This window comes from Rhinolophus hipposideros (assembly GCF_964194185.1).
Source record: "Rhinolophus hipposideros genome assembly, chromosome: 12".
NCBI lineage: Eukaryota > Metazoa > Chordata > Mammalia > Chiroptera > Rhinolophidae > Rhinolophus > Rhinolophus hipposideros.
Window position 1 is genome coordinate 15,573,177 of NC_138058.1, and position 24,347 is coordinate 15,597,523.

The following is a 24,347-nucleotide window of genomic DNA, read 5'->3' on the forward strand; positions in this document are numbered from 1 at the left end:
AAGGACTGTCTGGATTGCCATCCAAATCCCCAGATTAGGGTAGACTAGCAGGTAGATTGTAGATGAGGCAGAAGGCTGGGAGGTGGAGGGGGGTGGCCAGTGACAGGAAAATGCATGATGATTTTCGGATTCTGTGAAGCATACAGAGGGAACAGGCTAAACTGGAACCAAATACTGAAGTTAAGATGAAACATTTTATTTAAGAATATCATAATTTACAGAGCTAGTGAGGCATTATGGATGTTTCAAGTTTACATATACAACACGAATATATATTTGAAGTTGAAAGCCACATACCTGGAAAACTAGATTGGCATTTTCATGCATTCCAAATATTTCTGGGTCATCTATCAAAGGCAGATTTTCAATGTAGTCTTTAAACTCTTGTAGGCTGTCAGCCAAGGGTGCAAAATAGATGCCTGTTGTTGAAGACACAGAAGGCAAATATGTCTGAGACGGGCTTGCTTTGTACGGCCAAGTTTGGTACTTCTCTGCCTGGTTCAGATGGTGCTATAATCAGCTGTCTCACCTAGAAACAAAGACTGTTCCTCTCAAGCCTCCATGCTGTGTCTAGGTTCTTTACCTTTTCTTGAGGCCTTGAGCATCTGATTAGTGTCCTAACCTTTCGGGGTGTCCCCTCCAGTACATTTCAAGATTCTAGAATCCAGGGATGTGTTGCTGAGAAGTATGCCCTGTTAAACGCTCCAAATTTATATAACTTCGAAAACACATTTAGACGGAATACAAGTCATTTTAGAAAAGAAATAATTCAAAGTGGTTAGTGCAAAGTAGATATCTTTGTGCCATTACAACCAAACCAGTTTTGAAGGTGACCAAGCATGGGGATAGAGTGGGCATGGCGGGGGGCGGGGGGGGGGGGTTGTGAGGACCAGACAGCGAGAACTCCTGGGGGAAAACTGACAGATGCTGCCAATGACTTCTCAGAAAAGGTCTTTTTTATGTTGAAAAGTCATTCACCTGATTCAGAATATTTATAATTCTCTTCTAATGTTTCAGGAGAAAAAAATCTTTTCAAGACAGTGCGAAGGCATCTTTGGTCCCAGGTGTCTGTAACTCTACCACCGTATGTAATTTCACCTGAGAAGGAGAAACATAATATTGTTTAAAACACATTATTGTTTGTTTTTTATTGATACACATCTTCCAGTTCTAGTAGGTTTATTTTATATACACATTTATTTGATATTGAATATGGAAGTAGCACAATAGAGTTTCCTTCCACTACTTCCCCAAAAGGTAATAAAAGTCAATTTTTAAAAAGCAGAAAAAGGGCCGGCCCGGTGGCTCAGGTGGTTGGAGTGCTGTGCTCCTAACACCGAAGTCGCCATTCAATTCCCACACGGGTCAGTGAGCTGCGCCCTCTACAGCTAAGATTGTGAACAACGGCTCTCCCTGGAGCTGGGCTGCCCTGGGCTGCCCTGGGCCTATGAGCGCAAGGCTCATAATACCAGCATGGGCGAGGCAGCTGTGCCCTACACCACTAGACAGAGAAACAAGGGCTTGAACTGGAGTGGGGGGAGAGGCAGAAAAGGGGCGGAAAAATCTAGTATATGTATTCTACACTATTTTGCTTTTTCCAAATAACTGAAACTAAACCCACTGAGCTCTGTTTACGTATTCCTTCTTCCAGGTTTTTTTTTTTTGCTTCTGAATATTGATTTTGGATCTCATCATCCCATCATGGACTGCAGTATTCTAAAACATACACACTTTCTGTGAAACATTGCTTTCTTTTGGGGGAGGCAATGAGTAAAATGAAATTAAAACATTTACAACAAGGTGTCCAAACTCTATACATACCTTACAAATTATTTATATTAAGCTAGGGAGGGGTAGATTCAAGGTAAAAGAGACAACAGAAAACAGAAACAAGGTAAAACAGAAAGTACAGGGAATTAAACTTACTGATATCCCATCTCTTTCCAAAGAGAAGCTACATTTAGCATGATTCAAAGTTTCTTTGGAGCCCTTTGCATTTCCATACAAATTTTATGATCAGCTTGCCAATTTCTACAAAAATGCCAGATGAGATTTGATAGGATTTGTGTTGTCTATAGTTGAGTCTGGGGAATATAGCCATTTTAACAATACTGTGACTCTCAATTCATGAGCATGTCTCTCCATTTATTTAGATCATCTTTAATATTTTTTTGTCAATGCTTTTCAGTTTTCAGTGCACAAGTCTGCACTTGTTTTGCTAAATTTATTCCTTAGTATTTTATTCTTTTTGACGTTATTGTGAATGGAAATTAATATTTTCTAATCTAATTGTTCATTGCTAATGTATGGAAAATGCAGTTGATTTTTATATACTGATTATATATATACATATATATATATATATATATATATATATATATACACATATATCCTCGCTGAACTCATTTGTTACTTCTTTTTTTTTTTTATGTGTGTGAATTTCTTAAAATTTTCTACATACAAGATCACGTCATCTGCCAATGAACACAGGTTTACTTCTTCCATTCTAATCTGGATGACTTTTATTTCTTTTCTTTGTCTAATTTCCCTGGCTAGAACCTCCAATGACAGTGTTGAATAGAAGTATTGATAAAAGATACATCTTTGTCTCGTTCCTTTCTATCTTCTTAAAAACATAGTTACTTTCACAGCAGTAGAGATTGAGGTAACCTGAAAGTTCAAGGGTTCTAGGAGTGGGGAAAGGGAGAGAAAAACTAGGAAGTGGAAAATTCGGGGTAAATAGAGGGTGCTAGAGACCAAAGCCGCCCACATCAGCATTTTGTTAAGCAATCTTGGCCCCACTGGAGTGGCTGGGGGCAAGAGTACACAGTGGCCTCCCAGCTTCCATGCCCACCCCTCTCACCCATCTCGGTCCATCCTGAGGACCTCATCCATTTTCACCGTTGTTTTATTACCCTCTGCTCAGACATGTTCCAAGGTTTTATTCGCCTTTCAAGGCTCTTGATCTCCTGATACGTCTCTGCTGTCCCACATTTCCCTTACTCACCAATGAAAACCACCCACTCCCATTCTGTCCTCTTCTAGAGCTCTCTCCTTCTCCCACTTCCCGGTGCAAATCTCTTCTGAATTATTTGGATCTTCATGGTCCAAACTGGATCTGATTTTGGCAATAAGATCCCATGTGGCCGTAATTAATATTTGCTAAAAATTGTAATTCCTGAAATATTTTCCCTTTTTTCACAAGTATACCTGATTCAACAGTTCTCTACCAGTCAGTGTTCAGATTCTTTTGAATTTGAGCACAGACTCGGGAGGCTAGACTGCCTGGGTTTAAATCTTGGCTCCATCACTTGTAAATAGTATGCCTCAGTTTTCTTATGTGGAAAATAAGTATATACTAGTCCTTACCTTATATAATAGGGCTCTTGTGAGGATTAAATCTGCTAATTCATGGGAAGTGCTTAAAATAATGCTTGGCACGTAGCAAGAGCTATATAAGTTTTTGCTGTTATTATTTGGGGGAAACATCTGCCCATTTTTCTATGTTTAAATACGAATGTGATATTCTGATCATGGTCTTCACAGAGGGAATATCAGAAGCCAACACTACCACCATCAAACACTGGGGAAGACACCATCTTTGTATGGGCCAGGTGAGCTTAAACCAACGGCTGTGTGTGGCGCATAGCTGGGCCCCCTGGCCATGTGGGCATACTGACCAGTAATATAAATCAGTGCATCCCAGGGAACCTTTCCTTCTTGACAGTAAAGGTTGAGGTTCAGTAAAGCACATTCCCTGTCACTGTCATTAAATTCATAGCAAATATTCCAACCAAGAGGGCCAAACTTTTTTCTCTCCTAGAATGGAAAATAAAAACAGTCTTAAATTAAATTTGATAAAATTAATTTTGTGTAAACTTTTGAAAACTAAAAGGTTTCTATTGAAGTTGGGTATCCTCATTATGTAAAATCAGTTAAAATCATGCAGCTCAACTTCAGCTAGGCTCTCAGTTTAGCTCCCACCAAACAAGGAGGCACTTCTTCCTCCAAAACGGGTCCTTCTCCAGTATTTCTAAAAGGATATTTGGTATTACTGGAAATGTGATAGACATGTCAAACAGCATTTATTTTTCATTGTAGAATAAAATATTTCCCCATTAAAACAGGAAAAGAAATACCCACCTAGAATCTTTTGGCATAAAAATATGGACACTCATCATCCATCTGATGTAGAGAGCTCCCCCCTCCTGTTCTAAAGAGACCGTCCATCACCCAGGCTCTTCAGTCATGCCATCCTGTGCTGACTATGTACTACTGACTTCTCTATAGTGACATTTTTAAAAAAAACTGGTACACAGAATCATAATCCTTGTTGACTTCCTGTAATGAAATCTTTCCTTCTCTTTGTTTTCTCCCTATCCTACCTTAATTTGTTCATTCTAAACTGATGATTATACCAGAGGATCCGTCTATGTTCTCTTTTCTTGACCTCAGAATTTCTCTAAATCTTAAATCACTTCTTCATCTCAGCTGTTTTTATCAGAACAAGGACCTCACACCTGGCGCCCTTAATCCCAACCTCTTCCATCTTCTTCCTGTAGGATCTTGTTTAGTTATCCCATATCTTTCATCTTTAATCTTGGGTTTTTTTCTATACTGATTCTTTCTCTATAGAGGACACAACATTTGAAAACCAGGCAGCCAGTCTAATCTAGGCACCATCTAGAGCTAGGTAGTTGAAGAGTCAGAATTCAAGTGCAAGGCCACGGGATGGATACCAGACCATAGCAGTGAGCGTTGAGCAGAGGGAAGGAGAGAGTAGTGCTGAGTTGAAGGTCATCTTTCAGGAGACTTGGGCTCCAGTTACAGGGAGGAAGATGTGAAGGGTGGTGCACTCATTCAAATAGAAAAAGGTGAGAGTGAAATTATTGCAAGAAAAATGAGGACTTGATGACTGCCATGGTGTATGTGGGTAAAGAGGGAAGAACAAAAATAATCCTGACATTTTGGTTGTAGGTGATGGACAACATGGGGCCACTGATTTCAGAAGTAGCTTCTGGAGGGGGAAGCAAATTGTGGGGAGTGAGGCAGAGCTGAGGAGATCAGTTTTGTGCTTTTGAATTTGACCTACTGCATTCATCCAGGTGATGGTGTTCTGTAGTCAGAGCAGAGCAGAGCTGGGAGGTAAGGCTGTGGGATACTGAGGCAAAGGGAGCACAGAGGTCAGCAACTGAGTTAAAACCCCTTGGTACAGACACTGAATGGGGCTCTTAGTGTTTCACAGTGTCATTTGTAAGCTTCCATGTAATTCTTACCCTTTATTTACTTATTTTTAACAAAATACACTTTCTTGTTTCTATTAAAAAGCAGAATTGAGTGTACCTGAATAATTGCATGGAAGAAACAAATGCCAAATATTATTTGTCTCCATTTTCTTCCAAGTATATTTTCTTCAAAAAATGAAGGCGTCATTTCAGTAAATGCTCTTCTAATATTTGCACGTAAGCCTTTTGGCGGCTCATTGGTTACCTGGATTTAATAGAACATATGTGGCAGAGAGGATGATTTTATAGATTTGCAGTATTTCTGAATAACTCATGTAAACTGAAACCACTGAGAAAATATAGACAACCAGTGCCCACGGGGCATTTCTGACATGTTCATGCCTGCTCTATGTCTTGTTCAGCCTCAGTGCTGGGAGAACAGGGCCTGGTGGGGTCCTTGGACCTACAGTGGGGAAACCACCTGCACGAGAACCTCAGATACTTTCATTTGGTGTCCATTTTTCTAAACATGGGCTAGAAAGTATGCCCAGGTCTCTGCATTGGATTTTCCAGTCACCCCAACATATGGCACCATCTCACACTTTGCCTTGATGACATGGGGCAGGGAGGGCAGAAACATCTCTTATGATTATCCCTGGGTGAACATATGCAAAGGCTTCTCATGTATTGGAAATTTCCTCCCTGAAATCTAGCAGCCTGTAGGTCTTCTGGTCTCTCAAATGCTGAACCATTCCCTTAACTCTGGGAGGGAGTCTGCTCTCATCACTCTGCAGCCTTGACTTTTTTTGGTAGAAGGTAAGAGGGTAAGAGTTGAATGACCAACAGGACTAGGGCATGTAAGGTTGGGCAGTGGCTTGGGATTGGCAGTGTTTCCCTGATGGCTATCAGAGGAAGAGACACTCCCACCTCCCCATCTGTGATACATAGACTTTACGTGGTTCTGCAGGAAGCCTGAGCTCTGTGGACCCATTGGGGGAAACACTCTGAGGCCAATCACATCGTGTCGTTCCAACTATGTGCATACATTACCTTGACAGAATTTTGAAGAACTGTAACAGGAAATGTAGTATTAGGCATGGAACTTAAAAAAAGTCGAAAACTCTCCTTGATAACAACATCTGTTTAAAACAAAGACAAAGCGATAGAAAAGGAAAATGCTTAATTCTTAGTAACACTTTTCTATAAGAATTAATTAGTATAGAGTAGCAAAAAAATGCTGTGAACTCTGTTTAAAAACTAGTTTATCTATTTTAAGTATGTTGTAAAATGTTCTAAAATGGAGGTGTGGGAATCTTTATAGAAACTCTTCACACAGGAGAGTTGGGTAGTTTATGCGACACTGGTACATTGAGTGAAGAAGTTAGAGACATGTTAATTTTCAATACTTGATGGCGATATTAAGGGCTTCCCTCAGGAATGGGGAAAATTTTCAGTTGGAAAAGAAGACAGTTACCGACAGTGCATTTATGCTCATGAAGTTTTTTTTTTGTTGTTGTTTGTTTAATCATTCAATTTAAGGCAAATTGCATGAAAGTTGTCAGAAAGCCCTATGGAGAAGAAAGGGATTTCTCCCTTCTGCAGAGAAGCTGCAAAGGGAACTGAGGGAGTGTAGCATCAAGAAGTAGTCAATCCACTTTCTGAGTTGTGGACAGAGAACCTAAGAAAGAATGAGCTCCATTCTAGGTTCAAAAGGCCAAAGCAATCTTGGGAAAAATCATCATTCCCATCATAGGAAGACCCAAGCATCATCCAAGGATGACCTTCTTTCTTTCTTTCTTTCTTTTTTTTTTTTAACGCTACAAAAGTATTTAATGAGCACTGCATCAGTACAGAAAACACATGCCTTAGAGCTCATCATCCTTTAAAACCAGAATTGCCAAATGAAACTCAGTACAGATTCTTATTTTTACCTAAAAATATCTAAGGTACATATTGGGAATTGAACTATTATATTTTTCTTCCTTCTAGAAATGTGACATCCACGATTTCTGGTCATTAGTGTTCTATCAAACATTGTACTAAGCCAATGTACTGAATCAAAGCAGACAGGTGACTAGTCCAGCTGTTTCCTGTCTCCCATTCCTGCTGAGCTAGACTGGTAGAGCACCGTCTTGGTAGGCAGACTTTGACAGGAAGAAGGAATTGCAGAGTCCCTAACCCAACAGAAAATCTACCGAACTGATTTATACAGAACGGATTTTAAGAAAACCTGCACACTTAACATGCTATAAGAAAAGGATACCTTAGTCTCCTTCCAGCATAAGCACACATTTATTGGTGCCCAGTAAAATAGGAGCGCCAATATAGAAAGCATTTTTGCTTTCATAGCACTAACAACTGAAAAACACACAGCATAATAACACTTGGATCTTTAAGTGGGTAATCATGGAAGTTCCAAGATTGTATCTACTAGGTTACCCTGACTATTCATCTATAAAAATATTTTTAAAAAATGCTTAGAAGAGAATTCTAGAGACAGGGGGACCACATCAGGACCAGCAGAAGACAGTGATACAAGGACTGCAAATGTAAGACTAGGAATTGATTTTCACATGTAGCTTTTAGGTAAAGGACATCTCAGTTGATTCCTATAGCCAAGACGAGCAGTAATAATAGGAGCTCCAGAAATCTCAAAGACAGGCAGCTGGCTTGAGTAACACCCTGGATAAATACTCCCAAATTGTCGAGGATGACTTTCTTGGCACTGATTTTTTTTTTTTTTAAGATTTTATTGAGGAGGGGTAACAGGACTTTATTGGGGAACAGTATGTACTTCCAGGACTTTTTTCCAAGTTAAGTTGACCCTTCAGTCTTAGTTGTGGAGGGTGCCGTTCAGCTTCAAGTTGTTGTCCTTTCAGTCTTATTTGTGGAGGGCTCAGCTCAGCTCCAGATCCAGTTGCCATTGCTAGTTGCAGGGGGCACAGCCCACCATCCTTTGCTGGAGTCGAACCCATAACCTTGAGGTTGAGAGGACACGCTCCAACCAACTGAGCCCTCTGGGAGCTCAGCGGCAGCTCAGCTCAAGGTGCCTGTTCAATCGTGGTTGCAGGGGGCGCTGCCCACCATCCCTTGTAGGACTTGAGGAATTGAACTGGCAACCTTGTATTTGAGAGCCGGTGCTCCAACCAACTGAGCCATCTGGGAGGCAGCTCAGCGCAAGGTGCCATGTTCCTTTGTGGGACTTGCACCAGCAACCTTGTGGTTGAGAGCCCACTGACCCATGTGGGAATCGAACCGGCAGCCTTAGGAGTTTGGAGCATGAAGCTCCAACCGCCTGAGCCACCAGGCCGGCCTGGCATTGGTTTTTAAGTACATGTTATAATGTTCCTCCAGCATGCCAGGCTGCTCTCTCCCTGGGCCTTTGCAGTAGTATTCCTTCTGCCTAGAATGTTCTTCCTTTGATTCCTTCACTTTCTTCAAGTCTTGTTCAAATGTTACCTTTTTGAAGAGATCTACCCAGCCACACCATTTAAAATTGCTATTCAGCCTTCCTCCCTATCTGCATTCCATCCTGACCTTTCTCATTCTCCTTACTCTCCTTTTATTTTTTTCCAAAGCACTGACTACATTCTGTCTTGCCATATAAATTATTTATCACATGGTTTATTTATTGTAAGCGCAAGGAGGGCAGATATCTGTGGTTGTTATGTTCACCGATATACCCTAAGCATCCAGAACAGTGTGTAGTACATAGTAGATTCTCAAATATTTATTGAATGAATGACTGCAGATCAAAGTTGAATTTATACTCCTTGGTTTGAGCTAAATTCATGAGCTATATTAAATAGCCAAAATAAAAATTTAGTTCTAGTGTAATTTTCGAGCGACACTAAAATTGCTTGCATGGTAGAAACGTAACTATTTGGCCTAAGTGAAACATCAACCAAAGTCTTAGGGCTTTGGTTGATTTCACTAACCAAAGAAAAAGAACGAAAAAACAAAGAATGAAAAAGTCCAGGTTTAGAGAAGTGTTTTTGTTTTTTTCCCCATACACGTTCTCCTACAATTGCTAAAGAGTGAAGAATCTTAACTTTCATAGACATCATAGATGGAATCTTAGAAATCATCTTAGTATGGGACTTCTAACAATGATGTGATGCAGTAATTTTATAGCTGGGGAAACTGAGGCCCAGAGCGGAGATGTAATATGCAGTCAGGAAGTGGTGGGGGCAGAGCTCTGCTTGGGTCTTAAAATTTCATGTCCAGAGTTTTTCCTTTATTCTTTCGTTCACTTTGTCTTTTCAGCTTATTACCTGAATGTATTTTATTCTGATGGTTCAAATTAAACATCAGAACTCACATGGTTAAGTTAATTAATGATTGTACCAAGGGCCAGAAGAGGATTTTTCTATCCACTTAAGCTTTAGTGAGCTGCAATCACTTAACACTCACCAACAACTTCTGTTGGTTTCCATAGCCACCCAGCCTCCTTGAAAAACTGGCACATGCACTTATTCGGGTCATTGTGAAGCTTAAACCATCTCTATGTTCTGAAGGCTCATGTACTGTCACTCCAGCAATTGCTTTTTAGATGGCCTCCCTTGTGTTTTTTCTTAATTAATTCTAATCCTAATCATTGGGATCCATAAACAGTAGTGAAGGCCTTCTTGTCATTGTTCTTTAATCATTTAAATGGACATAAGCCACGGGCCCAGCTAGAAGGAAACCCTCTCTTATTTGCACTACAAAAGCATGGAAAGAGTGGAGATTCTGGACCATAGACTTGAATGAGTCTTTATCTGTATTAGAAGCAGCTTGTAGAGGGCAGGGTAGGAGGAACCAGGACTTGAGGTGTCTTTAGGGGAAGGCTGCGAAGCCTTGGCTGTAACCAGTGCAGACTGGCCACTCTAAAAGAGCAGCTGTTCATTTTACTAGGTAAGTAAAGTCACTTGCAAGACCAGCTGCATAGCTCTCACCTTCCCAGGAAGCTTTCTGCGGTCAGGGCACAAAGAAAGACCCTAGAGAAAGGGCTCTGGATATCCTAGGTTGGTGGTTCTCTCCATGGCTTCTGGCAGAGTGGTGAGGTAGGGTCCATTCTGTTATTACCAATAATACAGTTTCTACGATTTCAACTATTTTTATACTGACATTTAAAAATGAATAGATTCTAACTCTATTTCTTACCTCTTTGCAGCCCATTATACTTCCTTGAGTGGGAAAGAAAGCGGTGATATACTAGTTAGTATATCTAGTTGTTACTGTAGCAACTATGAATAATGCTGGGCACACCCACGGGGTGTGTGTGGCTGTGAGGCCCCTGGGAAGGTTAGTTGTCCTGTGGGTTACAGAGGAGACTAAGTGGGAAAACACGACTCTAAGGGAATTGGTGGTAATTTCCTCTCTGTTCCTTAACAGCTCATTCTATAGTGAAAGATTTAATTTTCTTCTTTGTCTTAAGTTCGTTTTACTGCTTCTTCTTATCATGCCTATATGTAATCTATTTTGAATTAACATGAAACAGAAATGATCCAGTGGCTCATACCCTGAGCATGGAGTTTGAAGACCTTTTTCGAATCCGGGTTATGTAACTTAATAAATCTCTCTAGGTCTCAAATTTCTCCTCTTTAATATTGGGAAATACAATGCCTACAACTAAGGAATTATTATGAGGTTTGGATTAGGCAAGAAAGGATACATAAAAATGGTATTATGCAAATGCTATGTGTTCAACATACTTGCATCTGTGAAGGTTTTAATTAGCTCTTCCATTGCCAACATCCAAGAAACAGCAAGATGGCAGTTTTGCAAAAATACCCAGTTTCCTGATTTCATTGCATCTTTGATCATTCTTTCAGCAATGGGTCCTTGTCCTTGCCCCAGTGAAATTGATTGCACCCTGAGTTGAACAACAATAAAATACTGTTTTTGTTTTTTTAAGCACTGCAATTATTAAGAAATTTAAATATAACAGACTCTTGCCTAGAATAAGAACACATTGAAAATCCTCATTCTAATAGATGTACAAATGTTTTTTTCTTGTTTTTAAAAAATCATTCTTACGATAACACATGTGGAAAAGTGCAAAACTCAAATATACAGCTCTATGAATTAGCATAAATGAACATCTGTGGTTGAGAATAAAACTTTGCCAACACCCCAGAGACATCTCTCCTATGCTCCAATTATTTTCCCTTCGGTCTTCCCAAAGGTACCCATTATCCTGACTTCCAACACTATAGGTCAGTTTTTAAAAACTTTTAAAAAATCAAAGTCTAACATATAGATATATAGAAAAAGTACACAAATCATTAATGTATGGCTTACGGGATTCTCCCAAGGTGAATATATATACATACCACCACTTAGGACAAAAAAAAAGGACATTACCAGCACCCTCCCAATCAGTACTCTTCTTTATTCTCAAAAGTAACAGCTGTTTTGAATTCTAACACCATAGATTAATTTTGCCTTTTTTTGAATTTTATATAAGTAAAATCATATGTATTTTTTAATTTTTGTATTTGGTCTATTTCAATCAACATTTTTAAAGATTTATTCATATTATTATGTGTCATTGTGTCCATTAATTTTTATTCCTGTATAATATTGTACTGTGTGATTATACCACAATTTATTCATCCATTCTGCTTTTGATGGACATTTGGTTTATTACTGGGTCTTGCCTATTATATACAATGCTGCAATAAATATTCTCAAACATGTCTTTGGGTATACACGTGCACTCCATTTTGTTGTGTATATTCCTAGGAGTGGAACTGCTATTTGACAGAGTATGTGTATGTTTAACTTTTTATAATATCAAACTTTTTTCCAAAATAGTGCCGCCATTCCATACTTCCACCAGTGGTAAATGAGAGTATGTGTTTCTTCATATCCTTGCTAACACCTGGTTTTAACTTTCTAAGGAATGATTTCCATGGTCTTAGTTACTAGGACATTTTTTTTCCTGATGAATACATTTCGAATTTGCAATTTGATGGGTATGAAATGACATCTCCTTATGGTTTCAATGTATTGTTTCCTAATTACTAGGAAGGTTGGACATCTTTTCAGGCTTATCAGGCATGTAGGTTTCCTTTCCTGAGAATTTCCTGTTCATATTTTTTGTCTTTATTCCTACTGGATTGTTTTCTTTTTCTTATTAATTCATAGGAGCTCTTAATAGTTCTGTATATTAATTCTTTGCTAGGACTTCAGACCAAAGGCAAATGTCTAGGATCACTTGATGGTTAAATTTATGTGTCAACTTGACTGGGCCACTTGGTTTCCCGGCATTTGGTCAAACATTATTCTAAGTGAGTCTGTTTCTGGATGAGATTAACATTTGAATTGGTAGACTGAGTCAATCAGATTGGCCTCCTTAACTGGATGGGCCCCAGCCAGTCAATTGAAGACCCGAATGGGACAAAAAAGCTGAGTAAGGGGAAACTCCTCTTGCCTGACTGTTTAAGCTGGGACATTGGTCTTTTAGGCCTTTGGATTCAGACAGAAATATTGGCTCTTCCTGGGTCTTGAGCCTCTTGGCTTTCCGATTGGAACTTATACCATCAGTTCTTCTGGTTCTCAGGTGTTTGGACTTGGACTAGAGCTACACATTGGCTCTCTTGGGTTTCCAGCTTGCTGACTGCAGATTTTGGGACTTCTCAGCCTCTATAATCATGGAAGCCATATATATGTACATATATATATATATATGTAAAATATGATACATATATATGATACCTTATATATATGTGTATATATACATATATATGTGTATATATATATACATATATATACATATATATATATATGTATATATATATATATATATATATGATACCATGTTTCCCTGAAAATAAGACCTAGCTGTACAATCAGCTCTAATGCATCTTTTGGAGTAAAAATTAAGTAAAATACATTACATTATAATATATAAGACCCAGTCTTATAGTAAAGTAAGACTGGGTCTTATGTAATGTAATGTAATATAATATGATATGATATGATTCAATACTGGCTCTTATATTAATTTTTGCTCCAAAAGACACATTAGAGCTGATTGTCTGGCTAGGTCTTATTTTCGGGGAAACAGTGTATATTACACACACACACACACACACACACACACACACACACACACACACACTTAGTTCTTTCTCTGGAGAAGCCTGAGTAATACAGATTCCAGACTCCAAAAGAACAGGTGAGATCCATTATCTTGTAACCCCTAGTCCAGGGACCAGGCCAGATGTGCCATTGCACACAGGGGCCTGTCAGAGCTCGACATTACCTTGTAGATATGAGACCCCCTGCTCTTTCCTGCCACCCTGTGCTCTTGTGTACTTTCCTACCCATCTGGGCACCATCTTGGGGAGGATTAGGGGAAGAAGAAGTCCAGACTGAACTTTTATGAGAAAGAAATCAAGTCAGCTTACCCTAGAGACACTTAAATAAGAGGAAAATATAATAAAGCAAATGCACAGTTTAAACTTCCCCCTTGTCCCTATTACTCAACAGAGTAGAGGCTCATGAGAAAGATGAGATTACTAATACCACATAAATAGCTGTGGATTTGTTTTCGCACATTTGAGCATGGAGAGTAAACTATAGTTCTTTTACAGTTACATTAAAAAAGTATCAAATAACAAATAAGTTTTAATCACTATTCCACTAGATTATTATACTTTAACATTTTAAATGATCTCCTCTTTTTCAAATGAAGTTTATATTTGTCTGCTTTTATAATTTTTGACTCATTTTAACATACATAGTTAGATATTAACGTATCTTAATTTATTTATTAAGGAAGATCTGAATGTAGAAATTCATGCTCCAGAGAGGTAACAAAAAAGGGCAAGTTTTAACAAGGAGATGTTCACATGAGTTGTTAAAACTGTACAATGTGACCTTACCGTTCTGAATACCCGCTGTCCCGGGCAAACCTCTGAAATGCACCCATGGGATCCGAGCCTGTGCTTAAGATAAATATAAGGGGTGTGTTGTATGACATGTCTTGATACAGAGTAGGCAGGTCCATAGGTGGTGTCTCTATGAAGCGTTTTCCAAGATTTTCTATTACAAAGTCTGTAAGAGCAAAAACCACCTGCAAAGTGAAAAGAAAAGCATTAGAAAAGTAGGTTGGTTGAGGATCCTTCATAATTTTATCCTAGTTCTCCCCTCCAACTTCTCAGAGGTTGGTGGCTTGTCCTTTGAACTCATTCTCTCTTGATTAGGTTTATTTCTTCCTGTAGAGCAATTTGGTGGATTTGTACACCACCTAACTGCTGCCAGTCATGGGTCTCATGACTTCACTGAGGATGTGAACTACGGGATGAGAGGACAGTCCCGTAGCCTTGCATTTATCTATACACCTGCTGTTTCCCTATCCTTGTCTTCTTTTGCCCCATCCCTCTTTCCTTTTTGTGGACTTTACTTTTAGTTCTGCCATTGTCTCTTTTGGCGTTATTGATCTGACTCTCCATGATCTTTGTATCATTGTACAATTAGGCTCTACTGTCTTCTATTCTTAAAACCAAAATGAGAGCCTTCCCTTGATTGCAGCTTTTCTCCCAGCTACTATTTCGTTTTTTGGTTTCCCTTCACAAGCTAACTTCACAGAAGAACTGACTCCACATGTTGTCTCCCCATCTTTATCTCCCATTTACTCATCGGCCTCTTCAGACCTTGCTTGGGAACCAGCCTCAGCCTTGATGATGACATCCTTGCCTGGCAATTTTCTACACCAATGTGTTCCCATCACTGATTCTGCCCTAGCCAACTTACTCCATTCCTGCTCTTGCAGACCTTATCCCTCTGTAGCCCATATGGAGCCTTTGTGTGAGATAGAAAAAGATGCCCCTTTTCAAGATACTTGTGCCTGGAAGCTGTCATGGCAAAGACACAAATCTAACCTACAATATCTACAATGTGAATGGCTGCCTTAAAGGTTGTGTAGTGCACAATCTTCGTGACTGTAAGTAGCCCTCCATTAGATGTTGACAGCGCCCTGTCCAAATAAGCCTTAGCATGTTTTTGTTATTGTTGAAGGAAGGGGCATCCCAACCTGATTCAGGGCCATGGCCTTGGATGGCACCCCACTGTGACCAACCTGGGAAAAGATGTTCACAGGCTTGTTCACTTAAGTGAGCATACATTGTGGTCCTAGTTATAAAGGTGGCGTGGTCCAGAAGGGAAGGCCCTGAAATAGGGCAGAGGGGATTTGAAGCTTTGTCCTAGCTGTGTCACTGTGTGACTAAGTATAATTCCATCATAAATTTCTTTATTTAAAATATTTTCAATGATATGAGCTATTGCTTTTTACTTTGACAGAAAGTGCTCATAGAGTCTACAATAAATGACAACAGTCAAAGCACCAATAGTTTATTTCTTGGGGCTATCATTACATAAATATAAAAATGGTAACACACTCATGAAATGCTTTTGATTTAAAAAATTTGGAGAAATATTTCTCTCATAAACAGGACAATCTGGTATTAATATTATATAGAGATCTAGGTTTCCAATGGCTTTATTAATCCAAGATCACAAACTATTGGTTACATGTGCAATTTCTCATGTGTATGAACAGATTTTCTTTAGGAAACATTTCAAATATGCAGAAAATAAATTTTCATAAAACACACCCTTAAGTAGACTAGGTGCTAGTCTACTTAATATATACCCAGAAATATGTACATCCAAGAACAGGATTATATCCAAGTACATAGAATACAGAAAGGAGATATATGAGGTAAAGCTCTAGAACCAAGGTTTCCTGTAGAATTAGCATGCAGTTTCCTGCCTTTTGATTTGGGTTAGTGCTGTTTGTCTCTCCAGTGATGTGTAAAGTTTATGCTTCTCAGGAGGAAGAAGCAATACAATAGAAATGAGTATGTATGCATATCAGCCCATGAATGTGTGTCTCACCATATGCATTCTAGGAATTCTCTGCTGTTTTCAATAGTGCATTAAGGATCTTGTCCATGTAAAAGATAATGTAACAATTCCTGTCTCATTCATTCAGCACAGAGGCTTCTGGGATTCTAGTTATTCAAGTCAGTATAAGTGAACCAAGCTTTCTTTCTTTCTTTTTTTTTTAAGAAGGGTGCAGCTCACAGTGGCCCATGTGGGGATTGAACCTGCAACCTTGGTGTTATCAGCACTGTGCTCTACCCAACTGAGCTAACCGGCCACCCCAACTAAGCTTGCTTTTTGATTTTGAACTCATCACTGATGAAACAGCCTGAATAGGGAGTGCTCCCTTATGGCTGACCACGCTGCTGAGCTGGTAGGAGTACAGATTCCGTGCCTCGGCATTTCTTATCAGTTCCTCAGCTCTAGCTTCTGTCCACTCTGTATCTAAAAATCCTCACTTTCAGAGTCCTTATCAGATCCCATTCCATCCAAGGAAGTCTTGTTATCCTGCAATGGTCTTAACTTTGGAGTTATTTCAGGGTCTTTTTGTGCTCCCCGTACCATGCTCTAGTAGATTCCTAGATAGTATGCATTGACCGGCTCCTTAAGTTCCTTCCATGTTTACATGGTTGGAACTGAGCCACTTCTCTCTGTGATCCTTTTGGAATTTTGCTGTTTTATTGTCATCAAGATCTTTATGGCAATAATGGCAAGAATTTACTGTGGAAATGCTTCGATTTCTCACAGATCTATGATCTAGAGAGCCAGGCATTTCTCGTATCACTCTCTGCAAATCCCATGTCTGGTTGTAGGATCACAGAATTAGTAGTCTCCTCCTTCTTTATCACTAAGTCCTTTCCTAGGAGCTGTTCTCACTCTCTTCTTCATAAATTGAGTTTCTCAATTCTGACATATGAAACTCCATTATGTTTTACTGAGGACTCTTTTTGTGGTCTGCTGTTTGATCCTTTACACGGTTTCTGGCTGAGGCCCTCAGAACATTTTAGGTCATCCTCCCTATCAGAATCCTTTGGGCATTCCCACAGGGAATCCCTGAATTCAGATCAATACTTTTTTGAAGATATTTATGTGCTGATAGTGCACAAATTCACTATTCAGAGACTCTATATTTTGAAATTCCCTGCCCAGAGGAAGGGGTGGTTTTGTGCTTTCATTGTGATGAATATAAGCTTAAATATTTGGGAATAATGACCTCTGCTCATTCTTCATTAGTGACCAAACCTCATTTAAGCTATAGTGTATGAGATGAAGAGTAAAGATTATAGGTGGTTGACAAATTGTGTGTTATAATAGAACACTTGTGCTTATACTTCTTTTCATCATACTCAAGAACTTTAAAAAAATTGTGGTAAAATATACATAACAAATTTATCATCTTAACCATTTTTAAGTATATAGTTCACTGGTATTGAGTACATTCATAGTGTTATGAAACCATTACCACCATCTACCCCAATGCATGTTGAATTTCTTGAGCCCTAAAGTAGAAATCAACAGATTGTTAAATGGAATAAAGAAGTGTCATTGTTTTTTGTTTCCCCCCCCTTGCAAATGGTCAGTGGATAGGGATAGTTCATTAAACTGTTTTTGGGAAATATAGTACTGAAATTTAAAATTAGCAATAACAATTGTACATTTTGGTAGTAGTGTTACCAGCAAAAAATCCATCAAGGTAAATTTTCTTCTTTAAATTCAGTTTAGTCTTTCATGATTTAATTTTTCTGTCTTCTTTCAGCTAATCAAAACAGTAAAAACACATCGAGATAAACTTTCTTCCCAAATTTAGTATTAGTCTTCAATAATTTATGTAGTTTTTTAATGTCTTCTTTTAGATGATCCACACAGTGACTTAAAAACTCTTGAAATCAAAATGGCAGTAGGGAAGATTTCTGCCATCTTTCCCTCAAAGAACACTATTTGACTGTCACTTATGAATGAGGGTTCCTTTGTGGAAGCCTGGGAGTCTAGCAGAGAAGTTCAAAAATATGATTAGAGCAAGAAAATTTCAAGATTGGATGCACTGAAGAAGCTAAGAGGAACAGTTTTATTTTATCTGTGTCATCTGTGTCCCAAGGTGGCACAGCTCAATGCCAAGACTGATCTTCTTAGCACATGATTTCTCCCTTGGGGGAAAGTGAGAGCCTTTGAGTGAGCTCCTGGCTTTTCCAGCTGTGCAGGACTCTGCTAGAGAGGACCACATCTTTCTCATCCCATCCAGAATAGTGATTTGTGAACTGCCTAACTGGAGGGTGGTGAGTGTCTGGGAGAACAGCAGCCAGAGGGCAGAGTGGAACATATTGATGGATGAGGTTTCTACTAACTACTTCTCAGACTCCCGGGAAGCCTACCTACAAACTGCTGGGGATACATCATCTGAGGATCTTCCCAGCAAGGATGTGCAAAAACTTGGCCCAACTCTGTGGGATGGAAGAAAGCACACAAACACGAGCATTGAGCACTGCCTTAAGGAAAGCAAACAAGAGGCTCTCGTACCTGGCCTGGCTTTGAAGAATTGAGATAAGGCATACAATGTTAAGAATTTCCCCCAAGAGAGAACAAGAAGTGTGGAGCAAGTGCATCCTTAGAAAAGGTCTGAGAAAGGGTCAAAATCCCTAATAGGACTTACAGACGGCATATCTCTCTCAAAGCCTGTCAGTGAAGATTGGAGGAGGTAACTGATTCTTTAAGTGTGAAGACAGCAATGAGAGACTTCAAGGAACATGAAAAATCAAGGAAACATGACATCAACAAAGGAACACAATAATTTTCCAGTAACTTATCCCAACAAAATGGAGATCTGTGACTTTTCTGGATAAAGAATTCAAAATATTTGTTTTAAGGAAGCTCAGTGAGCTACAAGGGAACACAGAAAGGCAATGAAACAAAATCAGGAAAAACTATGAGAATAAAATGAAAAGTTTAATAGAGATAAAAATGATAAAAAAAGAACCAAACAGAAATTCTTGAGTTGAAGAACACAATGAATGAAGTGAAAAATGCAGTACAGAGTATCAATAGCAGACTGAATCAAGCAGAAGAAGGTATCTGAGAAGTAGAAGACAGGTCCTTTAATAGTATTCAATTACAGGAGAATAAAGAAAAAAGTGAAAAAGAGTAAAGCAAATCTACACGATCAATGGGATTGCATTACCAGAAACAATCTTTATTATTAAAGTCCCAGAAGGGGAAGAACAGGAGCAGGGGGCAGAAAGCTTATTTAAGGAAATAATGGCTGAGAACTTAACGATAATTACTTTAAATGTAAGTGGATTAAATTCTCCAATAAAAAGGCAGAGTGGCTGAATGGATAAAAAATAAGACCCAACTATATGCTGGCTACAAGAGATTCCAGCTTAAAGAACACTCATAGGCTTAAAGTGAAGGAATAGAAGAGATATCTATGAAAATCCCATAGCTAAAATCATAGTTAACGATGAAAGACTGAATAGTCTTCCTAAGAGGAACAAGGCAAGTATATCTACTCTAATCACCTCTGCTCAACTGGATGTTTTACCCAGGACAGTTAGTCAGTCAAATGAAATAAAAGACATCTAGATTGTAAAGGGACAAGTAAAATTATGTCTATTTGCAGATGATATGATTTTGGGTATAGAAAATGCTAAAGAACTAAGTGAAAATCTATTAGAACTAATACACAAGTTCAGCAGGTTTATAGGATACAAAAATACAGAAAAATCAATTGTATTTCTTTACAGTAGCAATGAGAAAACCAAAAATGAAATTAAGAAAGCAATTTCACTTATAAAAGCATCAGAAAGAACAAAATACCTAGAAATAAATTTAACAAGAGAAGTGCAAAACTTAATCTCTGAGAACTATAAAACAGTGTTGGAATAAATGAAAGAAGACCCAAATAAATGGAAAAATATCTCATGTCAATGGATTGGAAGACTTAATGTTGTTAAGTTGGCAGTACTCCCCAAATTGATCTACAGATACCTTTCAAAATTCTGGCTGGTTTCTTTTTAGAAACTGCCAAGCTGATCCTAAAAGTCATATGGAAACTCAGAAAACTCAGAATAGCCAACACAATCTTGATAAAAAAGAACAAAATTGGAGGAGTCACACTTGCCAATTTCAAAACTTGCTACAAAGCTGCAATAATCAAGATAGTGAAGTACTGGCATAAGGACAGACATACAGATCAATGGAATAAACTTGACATTTCAGAAATAAGCTCTTACAAGTATGTTCAATTGATTTTTTGGCAAGGGTGCCACGACAATGGGGGAAAATGATAGTCTTTTCAACAAATGGTGCTGGGACAACTGGATGTGTAAAAGAATCAAGCTGGCCCCTTACCTAACACTATATAAAAAATTAACTCACAATGGATCAAAGATATAAATATAAGAGATAACACTTTATAACGCTTATAAAAAACATAAGAGTAAATTTTCATGACCTTGGATTAGGCAATGTCTTCGTAGATGTGGCCGCAAACTTACGAGCAACAAAAGAAAAAAATAAACACCATCAAGAAAGTGAAAAGACAACCATAGAATGGGAGAACATTTCTTTCAATTCATATATCTGACAAAGGACTTGTATCTAGAATATATAAAGAACTTTCAACTCCATAAAAAAAAGACAACCCAATTAAAAAATGGTAAAGGATCTGAATAGACAATTCTAGAAATAGCCAAGAGGTATAAGAAAAGATGCTCACCATCATTAACCATCAGGAAAATGAAAATCAAAACCACAATGAGATACCACCTCACACCTACTAGGAGGGCTATTATAAAAAAGTCAGATGATAAAAATTGTTGATAAGGATATTAAAAAATGTTGGTAAGGAGAAATTGGAAGCTTTGTAACCTGCTGGGGGGAATATAAAATGTTGACTCAGCAATTCTACTCCTAGGTATATATGTACTGAAGAGAAATGAAAACATATGTCCACACAAATATTTGTACACAAATATTTATGGCAGTATATTCATAACAGCCAAAAAGTAGAAACAATCACAATGTCCATCAACTGATGAATAGATAAACAAAATGTGGTATTTCCATAATAATAGAATATTATTCAGCAATAACTACTTGATACAACATGGATGACCCTTGAAATTAATATGTAAATGAAAGAACAGATACAAAAAACTACATATTGTATGGTTCAGTTTGAAGTGACCAGAAAAGGCAAATCTATAGGGACAGAAAGTACATTAGTGGGTGCCTATAGGAACATTGGGGGGTTGATGGCTCTGGGTGTGGAGTTTCCTTTTTGGGTAATGAAAATGTTTTAAAATAGCACAACTCTGTGAAAGTACTAAAATCTACTGGAACGGACACTTTAAATGTGTGAATTGTATGATATAGGAATTATACGTCAATAAAGCTGTTAAAAAAACTCTTAAGGAGCTTTTCTATACATGACCAGAGAATATATGTGTGACAACTGAAGTGGCATTTTTACCATTTTCAAGTAACCCTTGTTTAGTCTCTGTGCCAACAGGGATATTTCTTAGCAAGCAGTTGTGCCAACCATCCTATGAGAATATTGGGAATTTTCTTCATGGGAAATCTTGCTTAAATAAATAATCAGTACACAGTGGAAGTGACAGCAAAGACTTAAAATTGCATGCATATCACTGGTGTCTCCCAAATTCGGAAAGCCTTACAATTGTTGCTCCGAGTAAGAAGATTTCATTCTGGGTAATACTAGTAGTGACACACTGGTCTTTCAACAGAGAGAAAACCTGGCTCTCAAAGAGACCGCCACCTTCCTGAGGAAGAGGGAGCCTGGACTGAAACAGCAGAACTGTCAAGGTCAGGGTTCCCCATGGATTTAGACTTGGAAACCAACATGCTGCAGCTCAGGACCTATCCTGATGTCCTCACCCCTCTGTCTGCTTTGAGAATAACTGTTCCTCCTTACACTCGTATATGTTTAATCACTAAAGCAGTCGTTCATAACGTGTGGCCTCAGGATCAGTAGCCGCAGCAGCATCTGGAAAGTTGTTAGAAATGCAGACTTTCAGCCCCTTGTCCAGACCTACTGAATCAGAAATCCTGAGGGGTGGGCCCCAGGCATCTTGCTTTCATAAGCCACCAGATGATTCTGATGCATACCAAAATTTGAGAACACTGGTATACAGGAGATGTTTCTTAGCTTTGTTCTGTGGTGATGAGCTATTCTCCCTCAGGCAATCTTTATTCTTCTCTGAACTAGACAACAATTTCTTTTTTCTCTTTCCATTTCAAATTTCTCACAACCTTATCCGAGAGGTGTTGATAATATGGATGCCAAAGAAAGAATTGTTGGAATGACAGACATTCTACATCTTGTTGCAATTCTAATGAGTCTACCACCTGATTTATTTAGTTTTTAAAAAATGGAGTTTCATCTTAAAGTCCAAACATGCTATTTCTGAAGAAGGCTGAATTTTCATGCAAGATTGTAGTATCTCACACAAGCCCGTGTTGGAACATCCTTTTTCTCTCAAAGGAGCAGTTTACCATGTAGAAGCATTGGACACCAAACAGGCTCAGCTTGTGAACAGACCTGAAAACAACAGGCTGGGTACCTCGACCTCTCTCTCATCACAGAGATCTAGTCTCTGGTCTCATCTTTGTTCTAAGGCTTCCTAAGTTTCTTTCTCTCTCTGGGCAGGGAATCTAGATCTTGAGATCTTGGATTTTTTTTACTGCAGAACCCCAGTTTCTTTAGGAAGTCATTCTCTGGAACCAATACTAGGTAAATTTTGAAAGGTTGTTCCTAAGTGCCTTGATGAATGTGCCTAATTGGGAGGAGGTGTAGCTGGGATAACCTTGTTATACTTGGATCTTCTCTTCAGGGTTATTTGGTCTTGACTGAGTCAGGAATGCAATGTCTTCTCTGGAATGCATACCTAGTTCTTCACTTCTGAAACCTAATCCAAATTCTAGACTCCTCTGTGTTGATTTGTAGAGCAAGTTTTGTTTGGTAGTAAGATTTTTGGTCAAATGCTGGGATACGAATTTTCAATTAATCCTCTGTGAATTTCTTATAACTGCATCTATCATTTGTAGCTTTGATCACATTTGGAGAACTGTTCTGGGACATGCATGGTGTTGAAGGATGCGATAGGAATAAAAACATTCTTTATTATGAAAATTTTGAGCACATATAAAGTTAGAGAAAAATGAACCCAATGTTTTACTCAACATTTATCAAGACAAGGTCATTCTTGTTTTATCAATACACCCAGCCACTCCCCCACTCTTTAGTTTATTTTAAAGTTTTTAGTTTATTTATATTATTTTAAAGCATATCTCATGTACCATATTATCTCACCCTTAAGCAATTCAGCATATGTTTCTACAAGATAAGGACTCTGTTCCAGTGATTTATCAACTGTGTCCCAGGCATTATCTTGCCACCATCTGAGATGACACAACCCAGGTTCAAGTTCCATGTAGTCATCCAACATCCTAACGTCATAGTTCTTTGACCTCTAACTCCAGTGCACATCATCTCATTTCTTCCTCAGTCAGCCCTCCTCACAGCCAAACTCCGAACATTGTCATCACTTGGTACTTACTGTTCATTAGAAATTTTAACTCAACTTTGATCACAAACTCTGTCATCCTTCTAGCTGTGTGACATCTCTAGTCCAATTCCATCTGCTCCAAAAGAAACTCAAGATTTTTCCTTTTCTTCTAGTCTATAAGCCCTTTCTTAGATCTCTTCCTCTTTCCAGAGTGACTTTACGTCTTCTGTTTTTCTATTGCAACCATCCATAGCTCAGGTCAACCCCATAACTTTTTTCTATGTTCCTATAGAGATGGCAGAAAATCCTACAATGTAACATCAGTCTCTCTCAACTATGTGTTGGCTTTCTCGAGTTCTGTCTCATAGTTGTTTCTCTCAGTCATTTCTCATAGGAACAACCTCCATTTTTCTCCAGTGCCTCCTGAAACTCATCACTTGAATACTCAGCAGGTAATATAACTCTTTTATTATCAACTAAATTGGGGGTTACATCTGTATAAATAAAAACTAGAACTGTCTGCAATGCTTCATTCATTCTGTTGATAACTTTTCCGATATTGAAACGCTATACCTCCTTAGTTTCCATGTCACTTTTTTTCTTCCTATTATTCTTCTTTCCTCCCTGACTATTTCTTCTCATGGACTCCTCATTCTTTCTTTCTGTCCTTTAAAAAATTGGTGCTTCTCAGGGTTCCATCCATTGCTCACCTGTCTTCTCT

General features: G+C 38.5%; 1 protein-coding gene across 1 annotated transcript in view; it reads right to left on the minus strand.

Annotated features, from left to right (window-relative positions):
* DNAH6 (dynein axonemal heavy chain 6) overlaps positions 1–24,347 on the minus strand; it is a 248,391-nt gene that overhangs the window by 25,324 nt on the left and 198,720 nt on the right. Inside the window, exons 64-70 of the mRNA XM_081069736.1 lie at positions 14,102–14,292; positions 10,922–11,082; positions 6,276–6,364; positions 5,344–5,490; positions 3,681–3,819; positions 979–1,098; positions 298–419 (exon numbers count right to left, since the gene is read on the minus strand). Of these exons, the coding sequence (XP_080925862.1) occupies positions 298–419; positions 979–1,098; positions 3,681–3,819; positions 5,344–5,490; positions 6,276–6,364; positions 10,922–11,082; positions 14,102–14,292 (969 nt within the window). The remainder of the gene's footprint in view (positions 1–297; positions 420–978; positions 1,099–3,680; positions 3,820–5,343; positions 5,491–6,275; positions 6,365–10,921; positions 11,083–14,101; positions 14,293–24,347) is intronic.